The sequence below is a fragment of the Borostomias antarcticus genome, assembly GCF_949987555.1.
Source record: "Borostomias antarcticus genome assembly, chromosome: 7".
NCBI classification, from domain to species: domain Eukaryota; kingdom Metazoa; phylum Chordata; class Actinopteri; order Stomiiformes; family Stomiidae; genus Borostomias; species Borostomias antarcticus.
This window is the reverse complement of record NC_140240.1, coordinates 7,043,070-7,066,549: the sequence shown is the minus strand read 5'-3', so window position 1 is coordinate 7,066,549 and position 23,480 is coordinate 7,043,070. Positions and strand designations below refer to the sequence as shown.

Here is a 23,480-nt window from a genome sequence, read left to right as displayed (position 1 = left end):
GAAACTAATGTTTGCGAGCTACACACTGCTGGGTAGATATCCTGGATGAAAATCGTCGTGCGCACCTATACTTCGAGGTACCCCACCACTGCGACGTGCAGGGTATGATGCAAAACGGCTAGGATGACACTGTGCAGCGAGTGTGTAGTGCAGCGAGGCGCTTATTACATCGATCCGACACTCATGAACTCTAAATCAGATGATGTACTGTCGTAAGAAATCAACGTGTGAATGTCATTTTGCTCAATAGTCTACCAAAATGATAAAAAGCAATAACATACTTTGTGTTGTCTTCTACCAGAAATGACATACTATTTGACTCTCATATGTTTTGTGTGTCTTTCTCTTTGCAGAAGCACTCCAAAGGGCAGGTGCTTATGGACATGGTGTGTGAACATCTCAACCTGCTGGAGAAAGACTACTTTGGCCTCATGTTCAGCGATGCAGAGAGTCAGAAGGTCGGTGTATGTCTGTCCACCATGAAATACTGCTCTCAGAACAATCAGAATTCCTCTGACTGCAGCTACTGGCAGAGTTGGCTCAAGCAACAGTAAATCACTTGAAGAGAGAGACTGGAAATGGAAATTAGCATGCCCAATCATACTCTGGTCAATCAGCGATTTACAGACTTGGAGAGGAAGAAAAACAAACACAAAAAAACCCACTTGAACATTCTCAGGCACTAGAAAGCTTGATTTGTGTGCCATTGATCTCTGTAGACTCTCTTAAAAAGGACCAAGGCAGAGTAGCTAATTATAATTGAATGGTGTAATTATGGTCTAGTGTAATTATGGTCATTGTGCCACAGGCTAAGATTTAGCTCTGAAACAAAACTGTCACAACTGTCAGGGCTCCGTCAGGGCTCTGTGTTGTGGGTATTATGGGTTTACCCTGCTGCACCTTCCCACAGGGCAGGTAATGTGACGGCCCACTGGGTGACAGGAGGGTTCAGCTGTCTTTGAAGGAGAAGTGGAAACCAGCTGGAAAGCAAACATGTCACCCATCACCCCATCTCCATTGTCTGCAGTTAGCAGTTTGTGTATGTCTGCATGGTTAGCAGATGGCATGTTGTGACTTGATAGCGTGTTGTTGACTGGTGTCGCAAGTGGTTGAGGTTTTCTTGAGCTAGCCCGGTCCAAAGCCGTACGCACACCGACTGGGCAGTAGCAGAGAGGAAAATGGGAGAAATTCCAGAGCATTTATCTCTCAGAGAGCACAGGTGTTCCCTGAGAGAGCAGGGCGGCCGGCTCTTCAAAAGCAGGCTTATCTCAGGCTAGCCTGAGCTTTCTGTCTGGGGTTCTCTGTGACTGTAAGCCAAACAAGGTGAGATTGAAATATCTCTTCAGACTCTCCTCCATGCCCCTCTATGAGGATATAATCGTCAAACCATTTGGGAAAACATCTGAACTATGGCGAACTATGGCGATGTTTGATGCTCCCGAGAACAGGGCATTGAACAGTGAACAATGTGACTCCTGCCGGAACGCTCTATACAGAGCAGACAAAGGACATGGAGCTTTTTTGGTAATCGAGTGCTCTTTGGCCTATGTGGAAATCAAATAAATACAGGAGGATGACAAAGGGCTGTGGGTTATTATGGTGTTTAGAGGGCTGGGGGGCTGATTAGGTGGCTGATAAGTATGTGTGTGTGTCTGGAGGGGGGGTGGGGGTGAGCAATATGCACGTAGGTGTGTTTGTTTGCAGGGGGGGTTGTATCTCAAACTGACAGGAACACCAAGTATGGCCGAAACCGCTGTGCTGTTTCAGCCTCCCACACCACTGATGTGATACTGTCTTACTGTCTGCCAAAAAGACTCTCAGCACTATTTAGCAACCCGGGTGTGCCATTCATGCTGGGAGGGGGGGGGGGGGGGGGGGGGGCTCACTGTCAGCCTTCTGCAGCACATGCATTCACCACTTGCATTTACCGCCGTCACCATAGGGGTGTACGCACTTCCTGTTTAAATCACTGGGCTTTCGGCTTGGTGCTGTGGTCAAAGAGCAGGGCTTGAAGAGTCGGTGTGCATTGAAGTGATGGCTGTATTAATGGAAGTATTTTCTTCCAGAAACAGTGCCCCATGTGGCAAGTTCTATTATTACAGTGATCAGACCTGATGTGGGCTGAGGAGATAAGAGACCACAGTTTGAATTTCACAAACAAATGCTGGAATGAGCGCTTCACTCCTCCTGCCGAACAGCGCGGTTGGGGAGGGCCTACTTCTAGGGATTTATCCACATTGACAAGCTGAGACTTTTGTTCTGTGAATTAATTGTACTCTTGGTCTTTCAGAACTGGTTGGATCCATCGAAGGAGATCAAGAAACAGATGCGCAGTGAGTATTTGGGCGTGGTGACATGGCATGCATACAACAGGCTTTGTGCTCAAAGACATGACAAGTAGAATTTCAAAGAATTCTCTAAAGTGCTGTAAATGTGTTACTTTTGATAGTATTTTAATTAAATTGTATAGTATACCTAAGGGGATTTGACATTATTTAATACTATTTTAAGGGCCTGCTAGGACATATTAATATCTTGTACTATCACTGTGTCACTATGCCTTAGATGTCTGGTCTCTTTGGCACAGCAGACTCATCACATTGTCTTTATATCTGTCCTCAGCTGCTCCATGGAACTTTGCCTTTGCTGTCAAATTCTACCCCCCAGATCCCTCCCAGCTTACAGAGGATATTACCAGGTTGGCAAGGAACACACACACACACACACACACACACGCACACACACACACACACACACACACACACACACACACACACACACACACACACACACACACACACACACACACACACACACACACTCCTCTGGCTTGCTTGTGCAGTAGGCTGTTCCTCAGGCAGGAGTGAGTGATGTTATATAAAAAAAAAAGTATTTCTGAGATGCTGGAAGATAGTCATAATTTACATAGCATATTCACGCCTAGTTGTTGAAGAATTCCAAATCTTACTACACTTAAGAGATTACATCTGAAAATTCCATTGACTGCTATGGATTAGCTGGTCTTAATTCCTGTTGGAGCTCGCTTGCGACCTGGGCCTGCGTTGTGTCTCACGTCCCCCTCCTCGTCCCCTGTCCCCTGGAAGGTACTACCTGTGTCTGCAGCTGAGGGATGACATGCTGTCGGGCCGCTTGCCCTGCTCCTTCGTCACCCACGCCCTCCTGGGCTCCTACGCCGTCCAGGCCGAGCTCGGAGACTACGACCACGACGACCACGGCACCGACTACGTCAGCGACTTCCGCTTCGCCCCCAACCAGACCCGCGAGCTGGAGGAGAGGGTGATGGAGCTGCACCACAACTACAAGTACGTATGCTCCACGAGCCGTTATCACGCCCTTACAGTATCTCTCGCACGGAGCCGTCGGATCCTGCTGGTGAGCTGCTACCCCAGACGTGTCAAACAGCCCGACACGCATATGTTGATTAATGCCAACACATTGCCCCGGCAGCTGCCATTGCTGTCTCTACCACTGAAGGCCTGCCAACATGTCGGCACCTCTGCGGCTCTCCTCCCCACTCTGGACTGGCACCGGTGGTTGGCATGAGGCCAAGGAGCTGTCTGTAGGGGTTGGGGCTGCCGACTAACAGCAGTCACACGAGGGATGGAAAAATGTCAGTCTTCTTATGAGAAATAATTTGTCTCACGCTGTGCGGCTTGTACGTGGCGAAAGAGGCGGCGGTGTTTTGGCGGTGATTGTTTGGATTTGTACCTTTCTTCAGGGGCATGACTCCTGCCGAGGCGGAAATTAACTTCCTGGAGAATGGAAAGAAGCTGTCCATGTATGGCGTGGACCTCCACCATGCCAAGGTAAACTGTCGTATTCGGACGGAATGCGAGTTTACTCACTCCAGGCTGAGCTCATGTGAACATTGTTATGTTGAATGCTGGTGTTATCTTATGATTCTGAGGCAGGCTTCTCTCCTCCTGCCCCTATGTCTAGGACTCAGAGGGGATAGACATCATGCTGGGCGTGTGCGCCAACGGGCTCCTGATCTACAGAGACCGTCTGCGGATCAACCGCTTTGCCTGGCCCAAGATCCTCAAGATCTCCTACAAACGGAGCAATTTCTACATTAAGATCCGCCCAGGAGAGGTAATGTAGCGATCTTGAAACCTGGAAAATAACATGTGTGAATTCGCAATAGCTGCGGCCGTGTACGTGCTACAGTATAGAGTAGGCTACAAGCGTTTTCAATCTGGCTGAACGTTCTCCTCTCATGTCTAATTAGTGGATTAGTAACAGCTGTGGTGCCACATTGCACTTTTGTGGACATTTTTGTGGACCAACCAACCGACCGACCGTCTTACAGAGTGAGCTATAGAGCTGCTGGTCAGCTAAAAAGTAGCCTACTGTGGTCCGTTAAGTTCCGTCAAGGTTGAAGCATCCCCTCAGCCAGACGGAGGAGGCGATGGAGACGGATGTTTGGTCAGTCCGAATGGCCAGAGGACCGGAAAATCTCCTTTTCCCCTCCCCACTGTGGGTGCTCCGTAAGGTCACGACGTGCGTAGCAGTCGGCCTGCGCTAGGCCACTGCGCTGCGGCTCACCCACTGTGCCAGCCCCAGTGTGACAGTGACCCGCAGTGAGCCTGTGGAAGAGCTGGATAAAGAGAGCCTTTTTACATGGCCATGGCCAGCTGCAGCAGCAGCCAGAATAGAGAATGGACGAGTATAAATATAGTGCTGTGAAATGCCACCCTCACGCTTGTCACGCTACAGTAAGTGCCTGAAATTGTTTTTTTTTCATTCTCTCACTCTCCCACTCAACTGTCTCTGATGGCCGACAGTGTGACTGAAATGGAGTGCAACATACGCTATGCTCACGCCTTTCCATCGGAAGGCACTTCCTGTGTCATTCCCGCGCCGCTTAGACTGCAGAGCACATGCAGCGTCAGGGGTCTGGCTTATCTTTTGGACAAGCAGTTGTTTGTGTTTTCTCAGTGTGTGTCCTGTCATTTACCCATGTCACTCAGTCATCTGTATTCACCTCATCACTGTGGAGAAGAGGACTAATGAGGTAGTCATGCAGTAAATGTCGGTACAATAATCACACCTGCTCCTCTCTCCCCTCCTCCCCATATTCTCTCTCTCTCTCACTCACTCAAACCCAGTATGAACAGTTCGAGAGTACTATTGGCTTCAAGCTCCCCAACCACCGAGCAGCCAAGAGACTTTGGAAGGTCTGCATTGAGCACCACACCTTCTTCAGGTAAGGCGCCGTCTACTGTACACTTCAAGAAGAAGGCCGGCTCACCTGTCATACAGAGCTTGAACTAGTCTTGTTTGTGAAGCGACTTGCGCTAGTGGGCTTACTACATCAAGTTTACGGTGCGGTGCTCCCCCCGAATGTTGTACCGATAATACAGTAGGGCGGCCCACACCCCGCTCCTGTCCACACCTCACTGTGCTCAGGATGTCGCCGCAGGGCGTCTCTGTGGAATGCGCTGTGCGGGTGTGTGATTGCGACAGTTCTGATGACAGCTCTTTCTCACACCTTAGATACAGGACGTGTTTTGTTTCATGACTTCACCAGGGTGTCTCCCTGGTCATGTGATAACATGCTTCTATTGTGCCCGTTTTGCCTTGAACCTTGAGAGGGAAGTGCCGTGAGGGATTGGGCAACACTTGGCATACCTCAAAGTCGGTCAAATCAGAATTGTGTACCGCACTCCCTATCTAAGCAGTCTTTAGATAAACGTACGTTTGCTCGGCAATCTATCTCAGACTTTACTCAAGAGGCTTTATTCAAGTATATACAGTGTTCTAAACTCCTACTGCCTGTCTCAGTGTTCACGGAGGCCTACTGTACGTCTCTGGTCTGTGTGCTGTCTTCCCTGCAGGCTGGTGTCTCCAGAACCCCCTCCTAAGGGCTTCCTGGTGATGGGCTCCAAGTTCCGCTACAGCGGGAGAACCCAGGCCCAGTCCCGGCAGGCCAGTGCTCTCATAGACCGGCCCGCTCCACACTTTGAACGCTCCGCCAGCAAGAGGTACCTGCTGTCCCGCAGCCTGGATGGAGGTAGGCACCCGAGGAGCTCGACCTCCCCTGCCCGTTAAGACGGGCTAGTTGAGGCTCTGGGCTCCGGTGTAGAGCTCTCTCACCGTCCTTTTCTGTCGCCCCAGCAGAGTTCTCCCGACCGGCCTTGGCCATGTGTGAGAACCAGGATGGGCTGTCCCAGCGCAGCGCTGGCGAGCACCCCCGACTGCACAGCCCCTCCGGGGACGAGCTGGAGACCGAACTGGAGCCCAGTGTGGACCATGAACAGGAACAGGACCAATACCAGGACCAGGACCAGGATCAGGATCAGGATCAAGATCAAGACCAGGACCAGGACCAGGACCAGGACCAGGACCAGGACCAGGAGGAGAAGCGTGACGAGGACCAGGAGGAGGTCACGACACCCAGCAGGAAGAAGGAAATCAAGGTAACATTTACAGTCGGTCAGGTGATGACTGATGAGCTACAGAGATGGCTGGTGAGGTAGAGACATTTCGATTCTCGAGATCCACACCTTCCACATTTAACGATGACTGCGCACCTCTACAATCAACTTAATTCCGCGGACCGCCTATGGGCGCTCTATCTCAGAACTGTCAGCAGGTGACAGTCACCGTGAAGGGTATGCAAAAGTGTTCAGTAACATCTCAGTCCTGTGGCGATGTTCCCTGCAGTGACGTACTGCAGTAACAGCTTAGGGTGTGCCATACTAAGTCCGCCCCCTTCCCTGCATCTTGGAGTGCTCCAGATTCCCACTAGCCACTGTTGTGATGAACCTTCTCCGTCTCTGTCTTTGACCTCTGCAGACTTTTCTTGCTCCCTCTGCCTGTCATTGACTTGCTCTCTGTCTTTAACCCTTGCTGCCATAAGGAGGATGCTGATTCGCCACATGGGAGTCAGGAGGTATTTGGTTGGTGTGGGGACCTTGGTGTCTGTCTATTTGAGTGTGTGTGTCTCGCTCTTTGTGATATATGGCCTGCCTTGGTTTCACACTCAGTGGTTGCAAATATTAACGTTGAGATAGCAGATGACACAGCGTTTTAACAGAACCGTACGTGAAGCCACTTCATACTTTTGCACCTGAAGTGTTAACTTGAGGTTAGAAAATGTTCACTGTTGATACAGTTAAGATGAAATTATCTAGAAGTAGTTGATTGTGAAATGAAGCAAATGTTTGGCTTAGTTGTGTTTTGTTTCTTGTCCTATGCCTTGGAGGACACAGTGTATGTCTAGCTATTGTAGCAACATGACAATCGCAGTTACCCATTCAGGTGTTTGGTAAGGCTGTCTGTTTACAGGCAACTTGATGTGAAAACCCCTGTTAAAGTATAATGTTCGTTTTTGACAACCTGGACCTTATTTACGGCACATTATAAGACGTTTGACTCACCGATATAACTTTGGTGTAATTCGGAGGCCTGTAGGTTGTCAAAAACGAACATTATCCTTTAATGTATGTTTTATGTGTTTGCACTTTTGTGTGCGCTACAGTTGAATGTGTCCATTTGGGGTTGGCCAGCCTGTCTTGTCTGTCTGTCTGTCTGTCTGTCTGTCTTCCTGCCTCCTTCACTTACCTGCTCCACTCTCCCTCTCTGTCTCGGTATCTTTCCCTACCCCTTCAAACCCCACGTCACACACCATCATCCCCCTATCCCTGCCCCTGTCCATACACCTGTCACTTGTCCCTGACCCAACTCAGCCCCCTCAGTTGGACCAGGAGACCACCCCTCGGCACAAACAGGAGGTACAGCTCAGCTCACTGTTTCCACTCCCCGTGCCTTGTGGCCCACTGTTCTGTGTCTGCTTAGGGCTCCGCTGAGAGGGGGGCAGCACCCAGAGATCAAACCAAGCGCACACCCAGACATGATTCTGCTGCTGTCCCATCAGTCACGTATTCACACTGTCACAGCCACGAGAAGAAGACAGCAGAGTGGTTGCTACCATTATGAACTTACAACATGAGCAGCTTTACTTACAACATGAGCAGCTTTAGAGCAAACACAGTCTTTGTTCTTTATCGAACAACATTGGACATTGTAATAAACAGCATGAAAAAGATTCTGGCAAAGAAAAAAAGTTTGTTCCTGTCGAGCATCGATGTGCAATTTGTGTTTCAGGCCTCAATTGATGAGATAAATTATAAAGATAGCCAATATAGAAAATAGATACTATGCTCCAGGGAACTAGTTGTTCATTAAAATTAGCTGTGAGTACAAGTTGTAGTTTCAGTGTTTAAGTACACGTTTCAGTATTTGTTTTATCTCTCTAAACAATTTATGAATTTAGATAATTGTTTCGTATTCACTGGTTTTTAATAGTGTGTCATGTATACAGTATAAGTGTCATATTTATCAATAGACAGTTTAGTGAATGGAACAGGAAGACAACCAGCTACCAAAGTGCTTGATCCATGTGCTAAATCATAAGTATTAAGAACATTAGTGAAACCAAGTCACTGTTTGTGCCTTCTCTTGTGTTCATAGGGAATCAATTTGGCTGTGTATGATATAAATCTCTTCAGATCACGCTTCGTTCATCCGTGCAGAGCAAATATAACCTTATTTTAATTGAATCTCTGAATGTGATTACTGCAAAGTGCTGCAGAGTAATTTACATAGATGTCATGCAAATACATTTCTCTTTCTGCCCCTCCATCTTTCCCTCTCTCTGCCCACCTTTTTCTCTCTCTCTCTGCCCACCTTTCTCTCTCTCTCTCTCTGGTCTCTCTCTGCCCAACTTTCTCTTTCTCTATCTGCAGTTTTTGGATAAGGCTGAGGATGTGCTCCAGAAGCACCAGGCCAGCATCAATGAGCTGAAGAGAGCCCTGAGGGAGCCCAAGCTGATGAACCGTGAGAAGCGTCTGTCAGGGACCTCCCCAGGCGGCACGCCCGAGAAGAAGGCTGTGAGTGGGGGGCGAGGGTGGGAGGGCAGGCGGCATTCCTGTGGAGAGATCCACGCCGTCTACTGTAACCGATGGAACCTATGTGACATGAATCAGATAATGCCATGGTGCCCATGTTAATATTCCATCCTGTACTCATGTTTCCAGGCTACTACAGTACACTACAGTAGGATAAGCTATTGTTCTGGTTCTGAAAGTGCAGCTGAACATGTTATGGTCTATTATTCATAATATGCACAACCTTTGCAAATCCCTTTTGTGTATGTGCTTTCACTTGGTTTTGAGTACATTAACCTTGAAGGTCAATGATATGAAACCGAGAATTGGATTACTTCAATTATGTATCTTTTGTCTGATGAGACGGCTTCGTGATAAAGAGCATACATGCAAATTGAACAGCCTGAATTGTGTTGCACATACTTTGTCTACAGTACAAATATGAGTGCATAGCCCTGGGAGTAATACTATATCAGGTTTAATCAAATACTATAGAGAAGTCAACATGAAGGGATGATCGTTGTTGATATTGATGAGAGTTAAGGAATTCAAGGCACTCGGAAACAATTATACGTGTTTTTGTACCACCTTGATTGCCCGACAGTGAGACGCTCCCCTTGTATCACATCACAGAAGCTCCTGCAGCTTTGATTGCTTTGTGATTGTGCCATCAAGATACAACGCTCAGTGGCTCTGTCACTGAAGCGTTGTCCAGGTGTTAACGTAACTTGCTGTCCCAGAATAGTCCGATTATATCAGTAGGGTATGCGACACCCTTCAGGGCAGAAAACGAAAATGCTTTTTTTTTCTTCTGAGTAAAAGATGGTATCCTTTAGACTGAATGATGTCAAAGTGTGCCTTATTATCCTGGAGGGTAACACTTCTAAGAGATAGTCATGACTTTGATGTAGTTATAGTTTTGCATTGCAAATATCCCCTCATTTGCTTATGTGGAGTCAGCTGCCGCAATGTGCAGGGGGAGTGTACTGTAACTTCACTCATGTTGCTCTTTTGAAAGATCAAATAATTTTATTCCAGGTCGGTCCTCCTGGATTTCAGCTCAAACAGTGATTCAGAACTGATATACTTGAGTGTCCTTGTATTACATGTTGAATCCGTAATGTGTCTCTCTCTGTCTTCTCTCCTTCTCTTCTATCCCCTCCCCCTACTGCATGAAAACACCAAAACAACAGTGGGAAGGCCTACTAGAGATGAGCTGGCTCTTTTCTTAGTCACCATATATCACAGTAAATGAGTGACAGGGTGAGGGCTCTAATGGTTGTTCTGCCCTCTCTCCTTTCCCCTCTGGTGGGGTTATGCTTGGCCACCTGTCCCCCAGGAGGCTGGACTTGCGTGGGGGAAGGACCCTGTAAACAGCCTGTCTGTAGAGGGCTTCACCCAGAAGACTGTGGTCACTTCCCCAGAGGTGGTCACGTCCCTCTTCTCACTCACTCACAATATAGCCTTCTATGAATGGCCATTTATTATTAACATAAGGTGTGGCACAATTGGATTATGTACACTCAACTATCTGGTATATCCATTGCATCTTGTTATATACTGTAGGATAAACAATCTCTGCGTCTGCAACTATTGTTTTAGAGACAATTCAGTTAATTCAGTTTGATTATATTTATAATTAATTACACAAATGGGATCTATTAGTTGTAGTGTATTCAACATAAACTAAGTGCACCTACTAATACTTGAACAAGCATATATTTTCAGATTGGCTGGATTCTACTATTTTTTTGTCTGTGTAAACCATGATTGTAGCTCTGGAGCAATGTTACAGTTGGCAACTCTAACTGTGTTTAATCCATATCAACATGTAGGGCTCTGAGGAGTGGGTATTGATTGAAAAACAAGACACTTATCAACAGGACCGTGACTGGAAGACTGAGGAAAAGAACAAAGCTCTTGCCTCCACCCCACCATTACTGGCTGATTCCTCCTGGGAGAGAAAGAAAGAACTGGAGAGAGAAATAGATGTTGCCAAGATGATACATATCGAGGTTACAGGGGATGATGGCCAAGAAATGAAAACCTGTATTGATGACTTTTCGCCAGCCGGATCACCCACTAGGGAAGCCAGTGAATGTTCCGACCCAAGGCTGAGTAACAACAGTGGGTTTGTGGTGGAGTTAGCTGAAACCATGGAATCTCCCGAGGGTGATTCGCGGAGGAAATCGTCTGGCGCTTCGGAGAATGACGCGGTACCAGAGCCAGCCAGGCCGAAGGAGCAGCATTCCGACCGACGCAGAAAAAAGAAGAGACCTCAGAGTTTAAACCTGGGCATGTCCACAGAATTCATTTATGAGAAAGAGGGCGATGGCTCCAATGGGGAAGATAGTGAGGGGTCCCAGTGGGAGGAGAGTTCCTCAGAAAAGACAGATGGACCGGGAAATCACTCTGAGAAGAGCATAGCAGGAGCAGAGCAAGGTGAACTGAGCCCACTGATGGCAGATGACCAGAGGTCAACAAAGGTGAAGCAGAAGTCTGCCCGTGTGCATGAAGACGATGGGATAGAGACTAATACTTTAGTGGGGGAGGGCAGGGAGAGCTCTCCTGAGGAAATAGACTTGATGAAGACTGATGCAGAAAGGGACCAGACAAAGAGTCCAGTCAGTGAGGTCCAGTCAGCAGACCAAGGACTAAGCCCAGTGAATGGTCCGGGAAAGGTGGAGCGGGACACTTCACAAGCACAGGTTAGAGACGAATCTGGTGTGAAATCGCAAGTCAGAGAGAGGAGCATGGCTGACAATATAGACTACACAGGAGTAAAGCTGAGACAGGTCAGGTCCCATGAGAGAAAGGCAAGTAGCTCTGGGGGAGAGGATATTGAAGGTCTTACATCAGACAGGGTTCAGAGAAGGTCCTTCCAGAGACTATCGGGCAGCAGCCAGTCAGAAATAACCAGGATTGTTCCGCTCAAGCCTGAGAGATCAAAGAGTGTCGCCTGCAAAGATGAGACACACAGAGGGACTCATGACACAGAATCTGGGAGTTTTAAGGAGAGAATTTTAAGGAGAGAGTATCGTTGGTCAGTGGGCTCTCCAGAGGGGTCAGACTGGACGGACACTCCCACCTTCCCCCCTGCATTCACCCTGTCTACCTCCAGCTCCATCTCCTACAGTGCTAGTTCAGGACGACAGGCCCAATCCCCAACCTCAATCCACCGAGAGATACTTCTACAGCACCCAGAGGAACGGAGCCTTGTTGATATGGAGGGTTTAGCTGAAGTAGAGACTAAGACAGAGGAGCCTGTTCAGCCGCAAAGCAGACCCACTTGTGAAGACTCCTTTCTGCATGCTAGGGGACCTACAGAGAGTCATCTGCTCAGCTCAAAGGCTTCAGCGCTTCCTAAAACGACCCCTCCTGCCCCGCCAGTGAAAACACAGAAGGCCAGGGAGTCAGGACTCATACTCCGGAACAGCCGCAGTGCCAGCAGGGAGCCTGGCCTGGACGCTGCCAAGAAGAGACACTCGGTAACTCTGCTTGGCATCTGCTTTTCAGTCATTGGAAGCACAGCATCGCATGAGCTTCAGACAGACTCGCAAACCCATTTTCTTCTTTTCGTTTTCAGTGACTTGGAATATATATTTATATATACATACCAATACATGATACTTATACGTGCTTGTATAAGAAGAAGGGGGTGGAGTGCTACTTTATTACACAACTTCTTTTGGCTATGTTTCATTGGCTGATTGCAGTAACACAGCCATCAGTGTAATTGTGTCTTTTGAGTTTGGACTCTCCCCCTTTTGGCTTCCCCATTTAGCACCTCCCCCTGGCCTCCACCCTGACCGTCTCATCACAGCACAGCTGTAGTACAACAATTGTAAAACAAACAAACAAAAAACTGCTTTGGCTCTTGGCTTCTACCCCCCCACCCCAACTATTGTGAACCTTGATTTCCCTTCCAACTCACTCTATCTAGTATTAGCCTTGTTGCAAGTTGCAAGGAAACCAAGGCTCTCGCATTTTGTCAAGGCTCTTTGAGTTTTTTCTCTTCATGCTGTTTCCAAGCTGAAAATACAGAAGAAATCATTGAAATCATTTCAGACATGGTTTGTTTAATGCTGTTGACTGTGACAGGAGACATATGAGGGGTTGATCTCCCATAAAGGCACTCTATACTACAGTACAAATATTGCTCAAATGCCCAAACACACATCTCATACCTGGACTCCATATGTGAGACACTAACTAATGCAAACACTGGATTCGTCATGATTGACAGGGGTATTGAGAAAAAAGTAGCGTACAGCACCTTATTGGATGGTTACAATCCACCAGAGGAAAAGCTTTAGAGGGTTCTCACGTTGACAGAATGCACTATGATGTCTTGAAACAACCTACCCCGACTATGAAGGCAGGTAATGAGCAGTGCAGCGCCAGAGCCCCTCAGCTACACAGACTAGCAAACAGAGAGAGAGAGAAAGAGAGAGAGAGAGTCACCACGTTCATTTCACAGTTGGTGTCATTAGGAGATTGCACCTATTTGGCAGCCGGAATGAAAGGAATGTTGAGTAAGGGTGCGTGTTCACGGACAAGCCTTAATTTTAAGCTGGAGCTGTTTTCATGTTGTTTAGAATGGATAATGAGCTCTAGAAAGCTCTAAAGACGAAAGCTGCGTAAAAAAAAAAGCGACATGAGCTCTATAGGCTTTTTTTGCAGTTGCAAAAAGTTTTACTGTTTTGGCTACAGGCTGTAAAAGGCTGTTGTGACGAGGACAGCGAATGTTAGCATTAGCATTAACATTACTAACATTAGCTATAGCTAGCGATCTTAACATGGCTAGTTAACCTGCAGTGTGCAAAAACACTACACTCCCTGCTAACGTAGGTGTATAACATCGGTAGCCTAGCCAGCTCTAAACTCCAGCTTTAGTGTGCTGTAAGCAGCTGTAAGCTTAGTGCTGTTCAGCTACATACTGTACAGCTTGCCGGTGGACACACACCCTAAGGCCTAGACGTGACGGCCTACACCATTTCCACCCTTTCATCTCAGCCGAGGTCCTGGACACACACACAAACATGGAGCAAGGAGTGAGCGCACTGTGTGAGCCGCCTCGTTCCCATAGTAACAAGCATGTGAGAGCGAGATTATTATTCGCCGGGAGTGCCAAACCAAATGGGCCTCCAAACATGTCATGAAATTATAATAACCCTGCTCATTTTGATTCTCGTGGTAGCTTTGAAAGCATGTCGATAGCACTACAATCAAGCGCCATTATGGGGGTCATTTGAATGCTCCCCTCTTAAAATTCTGCACATGGTTTTGCATCATTCATTGATTCTCTCTGTGGCCAATGAATGGCTGTTGTTATGCCGCTATATTTGCTCTACACTAATATTCACTAGACCCCATTCGTAATGCATACAGTATGATACCCTCTAGTCAGCACTGTAATTCCAAGGGGGCTTTAGATGGTTTCATGCCTTAATGTATCCTCAGGGATAGGTGAGCTGTTATGTCAAAGCTCCTGTATTCCTGAGGATAGCTCCCTGCTCTGGCGGTGGTAGGGAATCATGCCTGCCTCTCTGCTGGTGGTCGCTGCAGCTTGGACTAACCCCGGGCTCCTCTCCTCTCTCCCTCTGCTTCAACCCCACAGGAGCCTCTCTCTACCCCAGCCATTTACGAAGAGCCGCTAGCTGACGCCAAGGTCACTCTTGAAACCCCCCCATGTGGCCATCTCATCCTTTCTCTTGTTCTGTATATGCGCCAATGATTAGTCTCTCAGTCCCATGTTCACCCAGTCTACAGCTACTTACTTACTCGTGGGTAACTGTGCATGCTGCCTCAGAGAAAGTAATGTATGAGACCGGGCCAGTTTCTCCCTTATTCTCCCGTCATTTCCACAGACACTACAAGTACATTCAGATAAATCCAACAGGACAAACAGAAAAGAAAAAAATGCTATTGTAGTAAATTCTTGTGACATTCAAATTGAAACTTGAAGGCCAAGATGGAAGCAGGTCGCTCATCTGAGGGCATCGCTTGCTGTCCTCTTCATCCTCATTTATCTTCTCCTCTTCATGTTGAAGTGCAGTCTGGGTAACCAAATGCATGCCTGAAAGAGCTAACCATGTGATGATCATGATGTATTACATAAATTAAGATGCGACATGAATGCACAGAACTTCAAGAGGAGTTCCCACTCCGACCGCCAGGGTAGTACCATGCCATCAGCCTCTCTCACAGGCTCCCCTCCAGAGCCACTGTGTGATGCCGGCTTTGCGACCCTCTCTGTCCATGTCTCTCCCAGAGGGAACTCTGGGAGAGGAGGCCGCGGCCCGGCTCCGCCTCCGAGGAGGACCAGGAACGCGACACCGTGGTCTGCATGAAGGAGACCCACCTGGGCATCGAGCGCAAGTGCTCCAGCATGACAGTCAGCTCCACGTCCAGCCTGGAGGCTGAGGTGGACTTCACCGTCCTCATGGACCTGCACTCGGAGGTGGAGGAGTTCTCCAAGGGGATGACGGAGCTGGGGGGGGGCAGGGAGCGGCAGCCGGAGGTGGGCCGTGAGGACTTTGAGGAGACCTCCAGGTTCTACTCGGCCCGTCTCATGGGGTCCCATGACAAGTCCCCCATAGAGGAGAGGCCCCCCGAGGAGCGTGTGCACCATGAGGTAGATCGACACACCCACTATCCTCCCACCCCCCCAATATCTCTCAGAGACCGGATATTCCCTGCAAGAGATGGTTGCCACGATGCATGCATTCACCCACCACCACCTCAGTTTGGACGATCTTCAGTTCAACCATTTTGTGTTTGGATTCACCTTGGTTTCTTGTTGTTGTTGTTGTTCTTGTTGTTGTCATTGTTTTTTTGTTTTTTTTTACTTATTCATTCATGTACAGTACTGCATGTTTTGAAAATATTTGGAACATGTTTTTGCTTTATTCTTCATGATTCATTCATTTTACCATGTTTGTTATTACATTTTTGCTTCGATATATTTTATTGACTTCTTTCAGTTCCCTTATTTGTACTCAACCATTGTTATCATCGGGCTTTTCTGGTACCTCCGACACATTAAATGGATATTTTCCATTTTTTAAATTGGTTATTTTCAATGGCTGTTTGCCAATCCTCCACAGTTTATCTGTTCTAGGTATTTTTCACTCATATACTAAGCTGGCCTGAGGATCTGGACTTTGACTGTAATTATTATGATAACCTCAATATAATGTAATTTACTCTAATCTCCACGCTTCATTTACTCTGTGCCAGCACTGGAGAAAAGTCTGTCTGGACTCATTACCATTCAGGGATAGGGAGGAAAAAACACTGTATTTCACTGTACAATCGCAATCGTCTTTGGCGGAGCGGTTGCTACTGTTGGTTGTTGTTTCTTGTAGTCTGAATTGAATCTGATTGGGCCGGCATTCAGATCTGTCGCCACTGATTGAGCAGTAATAACCTAATGACAAGGCTTATCCCCAAAACCTACATTCGTTGAGTCAGACTATAATGTCTCTAACCTAATCAGTTGTTTTCCCCACAGCCCCCCGTGGCCAGGAAAGACCCCAGTGCTGTGAGTGTTGCCCACATGCTGAGGAGAGGCGACTCCAGGCCTCAGTCACACACCAATGGCTCAGAGGTCACCAGCAGTATCATCATGGACAACTCCCAGGAGGTAGGCCTGCACTTAGAAGCTTTTCTGGTTATACACTACAGTAGTGTACATCACTATCATACATCTAAATGGAACAGTGGTCCTTGTATTATTCAACCACTGGAAGTGTTCTGAAGTAGCCTTGTGATGCTGTGTTCAGACCGGGCGCGGCGGGCTGCCCAGTTCGCCTGAATCTCGCTGCTGATGAATCCTGATCGCCGCGCTGTGGTTCGCGTGATTCGCGTCGCCCGTGCCGCCTGCCGGCCAATTCGTGCAAATTGTATTGACTTTCTATGTAAACTCGCCACGCGGCCGGAAAAATTCATGCCCAGTGTGAACACAGCATGAGACCATCCTAATCTTGTGAGCTCTCCATGGGCCAGTCTGGCCACACAGCCATACAAAGTGCTTGTGCTAGGAGCGTTGCCAATGGGTGCTGATCAAAATTATTAACGGGCAATTGGATCAACTGACTAACATTACCAGTGGAGCTTCCGAATGCAGTCGGGTGCAGAGTGATAACATTTTCCCTGGGAAAAGCCTTGAATTCAGTCGTTTTCTGTTTTTAAAGGATTAGTGGGTAGAATTTTGTGGCAGAATTTTGTGTATACTTGGCAGAAATTGAATATAAAATTCATAAGTATGTTACCTTAGTATGAGCCCTTTATATCTACATAGGGTGCGGGTCCTTCCATGGACGCCACCATTTTGCACCGTGTATTCAGTTAGTTGTAATCTGCGACCAAAACAAAAGTGTTTTGAAATATTTCTTTTTTATGTACAGTATAAACCCTCTATGCTAAACAAACCCATTCTTTATTGAAAGTGTTACAGATATGTGCATGGACTGTTAAGGTCATCAACAAACTTCTTTGGCTTGTATGTTTTCCTTTACACTTGATACTTCTGACACGCTGCACCATAACACCAACGTAGATAGTAGGAAAGACTGCAATGGTTTATGTCATGTCGATGCAATGCTGTTGCATCGAGTGGCTATCATGCAGTCCTACACCACTGCTCGTCTGCTTCTTGGCAAAAATCACACACTGCACCTTTAAGCTCATCTGCTTCTTGGCAAAAATCACACACTGCACCTTTAAGCCGTATAGCCACTTCTATACGTGGCATACAGGTATGTGTCCATTTGTGTGTGTGTGTGTGTGTGTGTGTGTGTGTGTGTATGTTCATAGTATGACATTTAGAGACCAGTCAGGAGTAGCCAATACCGTTGCACACCAGCAGAGGGTAGCTAGATTGCTCATGAACCTACTTCACCACCTGGGTGTGATTTTTTTCAAGAAAGTTATGCTCACCATTTATGATTCAAGTGCTGTTTTGCAGCATCAACACCAACCTCCTCAAGGACAGGCCCATTGTTCATGCAGCTAAACTGGACGCTGATTTGACAGGCAAAACTTTGGCCAAGCACAAACACATTTCTCTTGAGAGTTAAGAGAGACGGAGCCGTGTAGAGAAACAGAATATGAGCTTGCAAGATCAGGATGGTCTTACGAGGTTAGTTCTGAAGTGGGAGGTGTGGACATCGTGTATTGTATGTAGCTCAGCATTAGGACCAAGGATTTTGTTTTTTAAAGCAGAAACATGCACATTCTTCAGAGTTCTACTGTAGCTCTTGATTAGACTAGAGTGCCATGTTCTTTGGATTTTAATGACGTAATAGCATCGTTATAGGGCTATTAAAGTATTGACAGGAAATTAATGAGAATGATGAAAGCAAGCGGATGTTCCATTAATCTCCAGAGGCAGAGCATGGAGCTGGGTCTGCCCCACAGGTGCCTGATTAAAATGTAATTACCGCCTCACCCATATGCAATTCATCTGCTGATGAGAATGAGCTATGGCAATGATCTTGAGAGGGTGCCTTGCCTTTGAAGTGAGAACTCTTTCTAAGATGTCATTGACAGCAGTCATATGACTGTGCTCTTAATATTGAATAAGCCACAGTAGCATACAGTGTACGTGTGTGTCTGCAGCAAATGGAGGATGACGTCACCTGTATGGAGACAATAGTCTCCTACACTGACGTGGCTCAGCCACCAGAGGGCGACGTGGTATGTGTCCCTCTTGACAACAGCAGAAGGGGTGTGCTGTTTCTGTAATGGCAGGATTTTGCATGACAGTAATGGGCTTTTGCTTTGGATGATACGATATCCTGATTCTGGTCAGATTGAAGGCATGTATTCTGGTTATTGCTTTAAACGTTTAGGTAACACTTTTACATGATGGTGTCTTTATGTGAGGTCTGCAAGAGATTCAAAAACTGTTATTGGATATTTTTCCTTTTTTAACATTTTATAATAGTTTGTGTTTTGAAATATTTCTTTTTTATGTACAGTATAAACCCTCTATGCTAAACAAAGCCATCCTTGATTGAAAGTGTTACAGATATTTGCATGGACTGTTAAGGTCATCAACAACTTCTTTGGCTTGTATGTTTTCCTTTAGACTTGATACTTCTGACACGCTGCACCATAACCAACGTAGATAGTAGGAAAGACTGCAATGGTTTATGTCATGTCGATGCAATGCTGTTGCATCGAGTGGCTATCATGCAGTCCTACACCACTGCTCGTCTGCTTCTTGGCCAATAGCTGAGGTCCATCAGGTCACGCGTGATGACACTTCATCAAAGCACTGCTGCTTTGTATGGTCTTACAGTACTGTATAGTAGCTGTATCTACAGTACAGTACTGTAACTGTATTGTTTCACTGCATGAGCGCTGCCGCTCCTCTCCTCCGTTATGTCCAGGTTGTAATTCTGTGTCTGAACCTTGGTCAAGTCCCAAGAGTTTTTGCAGTCTTCTCGTCTCATATCATCGCAACCTCTCTCTCTCTCTCTCTCTCTCTCTCTCTCTCTCTCTCTCTCTCGTTCTCCTCTCTCTCTCAGGGAGTGGTCAACAGGAAGGAGACAACTGCTGCCAGCAAGGAAAACGGCTCTCCTGTAAGCAGATAGAACTCACTCAATTCATACTGGACGTTCTTGATCTACTGTATGAATATTAAAACACTTTTTAATCCAGTTTCCACCAACATCGTCCTGACTGTCCTCTTACCAGACTATGCTAGTTCCAGAATCATATGCTGTAATATGGGGGGTTAAAGAATACTGTTAAGCCTAGTTTATACTACAGTGCATCCGTAAAGTATTCATATCCGTTCACCTTTTCCACATTTTGTTATGTTACATTCTTATTCCAAAATGGATTTAAAAACATTCTCAAAAATTCTACACACAAAACCCCATTATGACTAAAAAAGTTAGTTTTAATTTTTGCAAATCTATTAAAAATAAAACACTCATATCACATGCGCATATGTATTAACACCCTCAATACTTTGTTGAAGCACCTTTGGCAGCAATTACAGCCTCGAGTCTGATGCTACAAGCTTGGCACACCTTTTTTTGGGCAGTTTCTCCCATTCTTCTTTGCAGATCCTCTCAACCTCCATCAGGTTGGATTTGGAGCGTCGGAGCACAGCCATTTTTAGATGTCTCCAGAGATATTCAATCGGGTTCAAGTTTGGGCTCTGGCTGGGCCCCTCAAGAACATTCACACTTGTCCCGAAGCCACTCCTTTGTTATTTTGGCTGTGTGCTTAGAGTTGTTGTCCTGTTGGAGGGTGAACCTTTGCCCCAGTCTTGGGTCCAGAGCGCTCTGGAGCAGGTTTTCATCAAGGATCTGTACATTGCTGCATGCATCTTTCCCTCAATCCTGACTAGTCTCTCAGTTCCTTCCGCTGAAAAACATTCCCACAGCATGATGCTGCCACCACCATGCTTCACTGTAGGGATGGTATTGGCCAGGTGATGAGCGGTGCCTGGTTTCCTCCACACATGACCCTTGGCATTCAGGCCAAAGAGTTCAATCTTGCTTTCATCAGACCAGAGAATTTTGTTTGTCATGGACCAAGAGTCCTTTAGGTGCCTTTTGGCAAACTCCTAGCAGGTTGTCATGCCTTTTACTGATGACTGGCTTCCGTCTGGCCACTCTACCATAAAGGCCTGATTGGTGGAGTGCTGCAGAGATGGTTGTCCTTCTAGAAGGTTCTCCCATCTCCACAGAGGAATGTTGGAGCTCTGTCAGAGTGACCATCGGGTTCTTGGTCACTACCTGACCAAGGCCCTTCTCCCCCGATTGCTCAGTTTGGCCAGGCGGCCAGAAGAGGTTGTCCTGGTGGTTCCAAACGTCTTCCATTTATGAATGATGGAGACCACTGTGCTCGTCGGGACATTCAATGCTGCAGAAACATTTTTGTACTCTTCCTCAGATCTATGCCTCAATACAATCCTGTCTCGGAGGTCTACAGATAGTGCACTGTCAACTGTGGGACCTTATATAGACAGGTGTGTGCCTTTCCAAATCACGTCCAATCAATTGAATTTACCACAGGTGGACTCCAATCAAGCTGTAGAAACATCTCAAGGATGATCAGTGGAAATAGGATGCACCGGAGCTTTACTGTAACAAAATATGGAAGAAGTGAAGGGATGTGAATACTTTCCGAATGCACTGTATATAATACAAGGCCATGCCCAGAGCTACGAGCCATGAGCCGCTTGCGTTATACAGTGTAAACTAAATTTGAATGCAGAGCAGGGCCACAGTGGAGCTGTACACTGCTGACACACTGATAACGGTTGCAAAGCTGAAGCAGCGTGTGTTTGCGTGTATGTGCGTGTGGGCGTGTGTGTGCGCACGCGTCACTGGTGGCCACTACTGGACTTGGAGAGAACTAGAACCGTAACTCTCACTGTGCTTATTTTTAACCGTTTATTATGCATGTTCAGTTTTTGTGTGCGCTCATTCCTGTGTTGTCGGTGCGCTAGCAGTTTGTCGTTGCTAGCTGCGGGCTGTGCTGACGTTGCTCTGCCTCTCTCCGCTGGCCGTGCTGGTGCAGGTGAAGGCGGGCTCCCAGGGCAGGGAGTCCCTAGTCTCTCCACTTACCGTCACTGCTGAAAACGTCACCTCAGCGACCACCACCCAAGTCACCAAGGTAACCTTTCTTCTGTTTTCGGCGCCCTAGACCACTCGCCGGCCCTTTACCCCGCACAGGTGTCTGAGATGCAGGCTTTCTGTCATGTCTTCCATTTGGGTCTGTGTTCGTGTTGTCAGACGGTGAAAGGGGGTTATTCGGAGACCAGGATCGAAAAACGGATCATCATCACGGGAGACGACGACGTGGACCAACACCAGGTGAGGACTCCCTAGTATCCTGTACCAGTGCACTATGCAATCAGAACTCTTAGCTGTTCTGTGATGTAGATGGCCCTTCTTAAGACTCGGCCATTGTGAGAAGCTATTGCCAATGTATGAAATGTGCAGTTTTTGTGTGTGTTTGTGTCATCCAGGCCCTCGCCATGGCAATACAGGAAGCCAAGCAGCAGCACCCCGATATGCTGGTGACAAAAGCAGTGGTTGTCAGGGAAACGGAATCACCAACTGAGGAGGAACAGAGGAAATCGGAGGTGAGCCCTGTGTACTTCACTGTATGTTCAAAGGCCATGTGAAGCCTGTAAGATTACATTAGATTACAATACATACAGCACAGTTTATTGAGAGTAGAGCCATGAGCAGTCATGTTTGTTGTCCAGATGTGTTTAGGCCAAGGTGTGTGTCTTTCTCTGTTTCAGTCCTGATCGCTCCTGGTGGCTCCTGGGATTGGGGACAGGAGACGGGCCTTGATGTCAGCTGCCTGACCCTCCCTACTGTACGCCACCACTGCAGGAGTACCTGCCCCACAGTGTATACAATACTACAGACCGAGCTACAACACAACACACCTCCTCTCCTGTCCCTTTAGCCAAAACCGACTGTGATTCCGCCTCCAACCCACCCTGACCTCTCCCAGTCCCTAGAGACCCGACCCCCCTCATCTGTAGGACGCCCCCTCCTCTTGGGATGAATATCCAGTTTTGTTCTATACAGTAGAGTGTTCTCTGAGTGGAGATGTAGGCTGCAGTGTTGATAGTGTACCAAGCAGTCTTGTCAAGAGTACAGGTATTGCTGTTGTTTGTATTACCCCACTTTACCATACTGACTGACATGGTGATTCAGATGTTATATGGACCCTGGTAGACTTTGTACAGATTTGAATATGTCCTTCTGGATACAACTGGCCCTAGCTGTCAAGATGTATTCCACCTCAAGTCGAATCAAAATGACTTACCCCTAGAAAACACCTGTAACTACTGGCAATATCCAGGAAATCAATAATCCACCCCCACATATTGTCCTCATAAGTGGTCACCGTGGAGACGTCTGTTCTATGCTGACGTCATGAATGAAGCATGAGGAAGGAGGGGTTGGAGTCTGAGGAGGGGGATAGGGGGAGGGGCTGGGGAGGACGCATTTTGGGGCCAGTGGCGATGGCCTGCCTTTAACGCTTGTTGTCACCAGAGTGACACGTATATTCAGCTGTCTTATTAGCTTTTTACATTTTTAACAACAATAGAAGATCTCATTTAAGTCCAGTGTTGCTTGTTTATGAAATGTACAAATTAGATTATCATAATCACATGCATGATTCAAAATAGTGGCCGGAATGAAACATACAACATGGAAAGTGCCCAGATGACTTTTAGAAACATTTAGACACAAATACAACTGAAAGACATTGTGGACTATAGGGCAGATAGGCTACTGCATCCCAGCCAATGCTGAAGGAACTAAAGGAACTGAAGAACACTGCAACATCAGTGACTAAATCTGCTTGAACTCTGCTTGGCATACTGGGTCAGCCTGGTCTACAGTCTCTACCTAAAACAAACCGAATTTCCGCTGTCATCCTTATCCTGTCCCCCCCTCCTCCCTTGTAGTAAAGCTTCCATTCTGCTGTCATTTTTTTGGTCACAAAATGCTGGTCATGTAGGCTAGTCTATTCACCGCTAGGACTCCTGCCAATGGATTTAATATAATG

At 47.0% G+C, this 23,480-nt stretch overlaps 1 protein-coding gene across 1 annotated transcript in view; it reads left to right on the top strand.

The window, feature by feature from the left end:
- LOC311311323 (band 4.1-like protein 1) overlaps window positions 1–22,200 on the top strand; it is a gene marked incomplete at both ends in the record, with an annotated part of 30,462 nt that extends 8,262 nt beyond the window's left edge. Inside the window, 22 exons of the mRNA XM_084441003.1 lie at window positions 354–458; window positions 2,291–2,333; window positions 2,623–2,698; window positions 3,105–3,323; window positions 3,740–3,827; window positions 3,961–4,113; window positions 5,130–5,227; window positions 5,859–6,034; window positions 6,139–6,264; window positions 6,688–6,712; window positions 6,820–6,916; window positions 7,713–7,757; window positions 8,772–8,915; window positions 14,533–14,583; window positions 15,187–15,549; window positions 16,429–16,560; window positions 18,537–18,614; window positions 19,451–19,504; window positions 21,462–21,557; window positions 21,677–21,757; window positions 21,913–22,029; window positions 22,195–22,200. Coding sequence (XP_084297129.1) covers window positions 354–458; window positions 2,291–2,333; window positions 2,623–2,698; window positions 3,105–3,323; window positions 3,740–3,827; window positions 3,961–4,113; window positions 5,130–5,227; window positions 5,859–6,034; window positions 6,139–6,264; window positions 6,688–6,712; window positions 6,820–6,916; window positions 7,713–7,757; window positions 8,772–8,915; window positions 14,533–14,583; window positions 15,187–15,549; window positions 16,429–16,560; window positions 18,537–18,614; window positions 19,451–19,504; window positions 21,462–21,557; window positions 21,677–21,757; window positions 21,913–22,029; window positions 22,195–22,200 — 2,373 coding nt within the window. The remainder of the gene's footprint in view (window positions 1–353; window positions 459–2,290; window positions 2,334–2,622; window positions 2,699–3,104; window positions 3,324–3,739; window positions 3,828–3,960; window positions 4,114–5,129; window positions 5,228–5,858; window positions 6,035–6,138; window positions 6,265–6,687; window positions 6,713–6,819; window positions 6,917–7,712; window positions 7,758–8,771; window positions 8,916–14,532; window positions 14,584–15,186; window positions 15,550–16,428; window positions 16,561–18,536; window positions 18,615–19,450; window positions 19,505–21,461; window positions 21,558–21,676; window positions 21,758–21,912; window positions 22,030–22,194) is intronic.
- Window positions 22,201–23,480: the final 1,280 nt, after the last annotated feature.